General features: G+C 58.1%; 1 protein-coding gene across 1 annotated transcript; it reads right to left on the bottom strand.

Annotated features, from left to right (window-relative positions):
- Positions 1-43: 43 nt before the first annotated feature.
- On the bottom strand, positions 44-5859 carry Dusp7 (dual specificity phosphatase 7). Its single transcript, XM_004625162.2, has 3 exons — positions 5211-5859; positions 3416-3850; positions 44-725 (listed from the first exon to the last, which is right to left on the bottom strand). The coding sequence occupies exons 1-3, from the start codon at positions 5725-5727 to the stop codon at positions 418-420; spliced, it is 1260 nt and encodes a 419-aa protein (XP_004625219.1). The 5' UTR covers positions 5728-5859; the 3' UTR covers positions 44-417.
- Positions 5860-6550: the final 691 nt, after the last annotated feature.

The following is a 6550-nucleotide window of genomic DNA, read 5'->3' on the forward strand; positions in this document are numbered from 1 at the left end:
TAGCAATTTTCAACACAAACATTAAAATCCAAGAGAGCTTTCCGCCATAAAAAAAAAAAAAAAAAAAACAACGAAAAATCAAGAAGAGCTTGAATACACTCTGAGCTCTGGGGAGCTTGGATTTACCTGCCAAAAGTAAACTCAGGTTCATGGATGTCTTTAAAAATAGCCAGCAGGGCTGGGTCATCAGCAGAAAGTAGTGTCCTGGGAAAAACGGTGAGGCCTGCTGGCCCCCAAAGCCGCACATCTGTAATCCCAGGCTTCTGCATGAGGAGACCCTGCCCGCGGGCCCTGCCCCACAAGACGGTGAGGGAGCTTGGTGTAGCCCAGCCTGGCCTCCAGGCACAGGTGACGCATGTGGGTTCCTCAGGCCAAGGGCAGCAGGCTGGGCCTCCTCCAGGCCCTGAGGACCCGGCCTCACGTGGACTCGAGTGTGTTAAGTGGGAACAGGTTGCGGTTGGTGGGCGTGGAGAAGTAGAGCTGTTCACTGGGTGCATGGTTGTCACACGGGCTGCTTAGCCCCAGCGTCCGCTCAAAGTCCAGCAGCTGCCCCATGAAGTTGAAGTTGGGCGAGATGTTGGATTTTTTCCTCTTGACGAAGTCATAGGCGTCATTGAGTGACAGGTTCATCTTTTGCATCAGGTAGGCCACAGTGACTGTCACCGAGCGGCTGATGCCGGCCAGGCAGTGCACCAGGACACCACACTTCTTGGAGCGGGCCTCATCTGAAACACACAGGCAAGGGTCAGGGAGGTGCTACTGCCACGGACCCCTCCCAAACAGGTGGCAGGTCTGCCACGGCAGCGAGGCTGGGCTCCATGTGTGACTCTTGGAGGACCTGGCCTACAGGGGCAGGCTGCTGACATGGTGCTATGGAGAGGGCCATCGCATGCTTCTGCTCCAAGTCCCCGCACATCTCTGTGTCCCTGTGTCCTTTTCTGCACCTTACCTGGGCCTGTCTTTATAATACTCCCATGAGAACTGGAGTCAAGGAAGGGGTCAGTGGAGACCCACTGCTGTCACAAGCTGTTGGGGTCACTGCTCATCCTGCACTTGCTACAAATCAGGGTGTCACCCATACCCTGGACGGTCACCGTGGCCAGGTAAACTATTTTATCAAAATGGAAATAGGGCTGGGGAGATGGCTCAGTGGAATAAGTGCTTCCCTGGCAAGCGCAAGGGTCTGAGTTCAATCCCTGGTTCCGCCAAAAAACCAAACAAACAAAAATGGAAATAGGTGCCGAGACAAAGCTACAAGCTCAAGGCCAGAGAGGTGCTGCAATGCTGTGGCCAGGGTGGAGGTGTTTGTTCTCCTGGTGTGGCTCCCATGGGCTCTGCCAGGGCCTCCTGGGAAGCAGATAAGCAAGAGCTTCCCCTGGAAGTGGGGAGCCCAGCCAGCTCTGTACCCAGCTCTATGCTCTGCCCGGCTAGTCCCCAAGCCTCAGGTCCAGCTCATAATGTCCTGGGGACTTGGGTTGCAGCCACATCTGAATTCTCTCAAATGGGGTCTGCTTAGTTGGGGGCCATGCTCCCAATCTGTCGGCCCATACGCCAGCGACATCTCTCACCATAGCGAATGGGGCCTGGCCAGTAAAGCTGCCTGCACATCTGAGCAACTCAGCGCTGTGATCTTTTCCCCTGAATCATGCCACAGCTCCCTCCGTCTGTGCCACAGCCACACCAGGGACACAGGTGAACAAGCAGTCTAGGATCTTTGCAGTTGCCACTTCCCTGAGACCAAACCTACTGGAAACCAGGCACTAAGCGCTAAGTCAGTGCTGTCCTACAAGATGACACACAGATTCACAGACTATTCCTTACTGTCTCTGGATGACCCAGCTTCCTCTCCCCATCTCCATTCATTGGAGGGATCCAGGATTAAATACACAGTAGGTGCTTAATTCACACTCAGAAAGTGACAGGAACACCCCTGGCTGTGACATGGAGACAGGGCTAGCAGGGAGGACAGAAACATTGAGGCGCCATGTGTAGCCTTATCTGACCTTGAGATCTGGGGCAAGAGAAGGGGTCAGTGGGAAAAAGATTCCAGGGGTGACACCAGGGTGTGGGGACTGCCTTGCCCCCTCCAAGAAGATCCAGAGTGAAACTTTTTCTGCTGGCTTTATTTTGAGCCCATTTAGGGCCTGGCTTGATCTTATTCCAATGAAACCTTTGGAACATTAGTGCTTCAATTCTTTCACTTGTTAAATAGAGGAAAAGGCTCCCCTTCAACCTGTCTGTATCCTATTCTCTCCTGCTTTCCCTCACCAGATGTGGAGGAACCTTCAAGAAGGATAAAAGTACCACAAGCCAGGTTCAGCCCTTGGGAATCTGGGGTCCCCTCTCTGCTCCCTCTCCTTGGTGGAGAAATTGAAGTGCGAGGCAGCACCCACGGCCCACTTGGTAGTGTTCTCAGGCAGAGGGGAAGCTTTAGGCAGCACCAGTTGTGCTCCCTCCTCCAGGCCTTAGCTTCCTTCCTCCTTCCCTGCCAGGTACCTGGTTTTGGGTCTCAGCAAGCGGATGAGGTGAGGAAGCCTCCCACTTCCTGTTATTAAAGCTAGCCCAGCCCAGCTGACACCAAACGCCCTCCAGTGGACACAGCCAGTTGCCATTGGGAAATAACTGCCCAAGCCACCCCCATCTTGCCATGGAGGCTGGCAGAAACACTGGGTCACCAGGCTCAGAGTACAAGTTTTACATTCACAATGAGCCTGTGTCCCTTCCTCACAGCCTGGGTGAGACCCAAGGCCAGGAGATGACCTGCAGTTTAATAGTCTTCAGCTAGCAGAGGAGGAGGCATAAGAGGAGCCTCAGTTTGCTGAAGCTGGGGATACAGGCATTTGTCAGGCTCCGACCACCTTCTCTGAATGCCCTCCTTTACTCTAAACAAATGCCATATACTGCTAAGACCACCTGGGGTCCCACAGAGGCCCTCGGAGGTGCCACATCCTGACAGCTGTATGTCTGGATGAGTCTCTGGCTCCAAGGCTATCTTTTGGTTCTCTCAGGCACACAGTAAAGCCCAAAGAGGCCTGTGACAGTCCCATCCTGGAGAGACATGTGCTGAGGCGTGATACAAACCAAGGGAGGTCTGTGGGAGTCTACGAACTGTGATGTTTCAGCTTGCTCAGCCTGAAACAACAGCAAAGCCAGAAAAACCTAAGGTGGACAGCACAGAGCCCAGGACTCAGGGGACTGCTCAGGTCTGGACAGGCAGAGGGGCCCGAGGGACTCGGTGAGTCACAACAGGCATGGGTACACCCACAGGCACACGCTGGCACATGCAGGGCACACACAGGTCTCAACAGGCCCAGAGGTTCCCAGTTAGGCAGGGGCGACACCCAGAGTCCTACACACACCTTGAGGTGCCCACCCATCCACCCACTCACCCTACCCAGCTCCCAGTACCACCTACCAATGAAGCTGATGGCCTCAGGGAAGAACTGGGAGAGATTCTGGCTCCAGTGGTCAGAGATGGGGATCTGCTTGTAGGTGAACTCGCCACCGTGCTCAAAGGCATTGGGCAGGTTGGGGGTAACATTGAGGATGTATTTGATGCCGTACTTGCCGAGCACATCCAAGTTGGTGGAGTCCTTGGCACAGCCGAGGTAGAGGTAGGGCAGAATCTGGACAGGGAAGGCTGGCTGACTGGACGGCACAGGGCTGCCGTCTGACTCGGTGGCACTGCTGGGTAACTCTCTGTCTGACTCGCCATCAGAGCAGTCAGAGCTGATACGTAGGCCCCCCAGGCCCAGCACCGAGGTGGGTGGAGAGTCACTTGGCGAGGAAGAGCTGTCCACATTGGTTTCACAATGCTCCGAGTACTCGGTCTGGAACTTGTTGAAACCACCTGTGGCCAGGGTGAGATATTGGTTAGAGTCCAAAGGGGCCTCACAAGACCACCGATGGCCAGCATTCCCATGTCAGCCTCATGGTCGACATGGCCACACCAAGGATGCTACATATGAACGCTTTTTCATTTGTACTCTCCATCTAAACTATGGCCACTTCACAGATGAGGAAACTAAGGCCAGAGCTCTGAACCCTTACCTGGAATGTGTCAGCATCCCCTAGCCCTACTGCCAGCTTTAGGGACCTTGAGGTAGGCCCCAACTCTTTCCTCTTCTGCAGCTGTCTCATCCATTTTAACATCCAGTAATGCTCAATAAGTGAGGGAGAGAGGAAAACAGACAATATCCTCGCTCAGGCCAGCACCTGTGGATCTGCCAACCCACGTTACAGATGAGACCCTAGGGGCCATATCGGTCAGCCAGCGGCAGAGAGGGCCACAGCCTCCTGACAATGTATGGACTGCCCTTCCCCAAAAGCCTAGAGGGGAGGGTGGTGTACAGGTACCGCCTGGTCCTCCTTCCAGCAGAGGCAAGTTTGTCAAAGGGCTCCCAGGTCTATTTCCCTGGAGCCCTCCCTCAGAACACAAGGCCCACGGCACTGGAACTGCACAGGGGAGGGCCACAGAGGTTATACAGGGACAGAAAAGATGGGGAGCAGCTTGCTGCTAGGCATGGGCCCTGCGCCCGAGGGTGCTGCGGGCCTCCCCTTCCCTGCTGCCCATCCCACTGCCAGCGAGAGGCCATTTTGGAATGTTAATTGGAAACATGGGCTGCAGCCACTCAACCACCCCCCTCCACCCTGCCTCTTGCTTCCATAAGCTATGGGGTAGCAGGCTGGGGTTTTGGGGAACCTGGGCGACCTGGGCCAGGGTAACAGACAACGCCTGCAACCTCTCTCAACAGGACAGTAATTCCCAGATGGCAGGGGCCATACAGGGATTCCCAGAGATTTCAACATAAACCTCCCCATGTAAAGGAGGTTGGATGGTGCTATGAAAGGTGCCCTTCCGAACCCTGGCCTTCCCAGGACACGAATTCTAGGTTTAGCCTTGGGCCCTGCCACTATTGGGTTTCAGAAGGCAGCCTCTGCCCCTCCTCTGAGGAGCTCAGCTGGAGCATGAACACTGCTGTCGCCCCATCAAAAGGAAAAAAAAGAACACCCCAGGCGAGGAAAAGTTTGTCCCACCCACTTGAATCGTGCCTAGAACGGCGGCCCCCAGCGTCTGCCTAAACCCTTGCTGTGGGGAGGGCGGACACAGGCCAGGGGCGACGTGGCGTCCGGCCTGGAGGATGGAGCACAGAGCTCTAAGAGACAGCGGGAGAGCCTGGATCCCATAGGGGTCTGGACGCTGCCCTCACCTTGGAGGTAGTAGGCCTGGCAGCCGTCGTCGCGCAGCTTCTGCAGGAGCAGGCCAAGCACAGAGGCGGGGGCGCCGGGCTCTGGCTGCCACTCGGCTGTGGCCTCGTCGTAGAGCAGCACGGTGGCTGCCTTGCAGCGCGTGGCGAAGCGCTCCTTGTCGGCGTGGTTGGGGATGATGGAGCGGATGGGCAGGTTGCCCTTGCGCAGGCGGCGCAGCATGAGGCCCGGAATGGCCAGGTTGATGGCCGTCTCAATGTGCGAGGACTCGAAGAGCTCGTGTGGCCGGCAGTCTAGCAGCAGCAGGGACGCGCCACCGCGCGCCTCCAGCTCCTCCTGCAGCCACTCGGCGCTCTTGCAGGGCATGGCTCCAGCGCCCGTCACCGCGCCCGCCCCAGTGCCCGTGCCAGACCCAGACCCCGCGCCGGGTTCCGACCCCGCCCGGGTGTCCCCAGCCGCCGCAGCCCCCGAAGCCGACATGTGCGCCCGCGCTGGGGGGCCGCGGAGCTGGTTTTTCATGGGGAGCGCGGGCCGCCCGGGGCCGGGGCCGGGCAGCCCTGCCCTGAGACAGCGCCCGGCCGCGCGGGCCCCAGCCGCGTCTCCGGGCGCCCGCCTCCTGCCGAGCTGTGCCCGCCGCCCCGGCCTCCCGGGCCTCAGTCCCGCCCGCCTAGCCTCCGCGCGCGCAGCGGCCTGACAGCCCCAATTAAACGGCGGCTCCGGCGGCCGCGCGCCTAGGCGTCCTCCCGGGGGCGGGGCCGGCAGCCGGCGCCCGGGCTTAAAGGCGCCGCGCCGCCGCGGCCCCTAGCTCAGGACTGGGCCGCGAGCCCGGCACCCCGCACCTCCGGTCTCACTCGGCCGGGAACTAGGTACCGCCAGCTCAGACAGTCGAACCCAGCCACCTCTTAGTGTCCCCCGTACTCGCCCTCCTAGCTCTTCTGTGCCTCAGGGGAAGAGCTAGATCAAAGGCTCTCCATATCTGGCACCCAGCGTTTACAGAAGCAGAGGTGCCCCGGGACTGCGAGGCGGGGCCAGGAGCCTGTTACATCAAGCCAACCTCCCCTCCTGCCGCCGGACCTCTCATTCATTCTTTCCCCCAGTTCATTCAGCAAGCGGAAACTGCACGCCCACTACGTGCCAAGCACGGTTCTAGGCGGACACCGCTTTATAGGCGACGACCGCAGCATTCCTTGACGCTCAGTGTCAGAGACGGGAGTGTGTGTGTGGGGGGCTTAATCCCTTCAGGCTTTCAGAGAAATCCGCATCTAGGAGACTGGCAGGGCTGGATGGCTCAGATATGATGCCACCTTCCTAGACTAGGGGAAGAGAAGGCCTGGGAAGGAAC

Source organism: Octodon degus, unplaced genomic scaffold (genome assembly GCF_000260255.1).
Source record: "Octodon degus isolate 3935 unplaced genomic scaffold, OctDeg1.0 scaffold00008, whole genome shotgun sequence".
Taxonomy (NCBI): Eukaryota; Metazoa; Chordata; class Mammalia; order Rodentia; family Octodontidae; genus Octodon; species Octodon degus.

Bases quoted from the DNA above. Each gene is read 5' to 3' on its own strand.
- Dusp7 (XM_004625162.2), bottom strand. From the start codon at position 5,727: ATGAAAAACCAGCTCCGCGGCCCCCCAGCGCGGGCGCACATGTCGGCT. The intron at 3,851-5,210 runs GTGAGGGCAGCG...CCCTGGCCACAG, and splicing joins CCAGGCCTACTACCTCCAAG to GTGGTTTCAACAAGTTCCAG. The intron at 726-3,415 runs GTAGGTGGTACT...TGTGTGTTTCAG, and splicing joins TGAGGCCATCAGCTTCATTG to ATGAGGCCCGCTCCAAGAAG.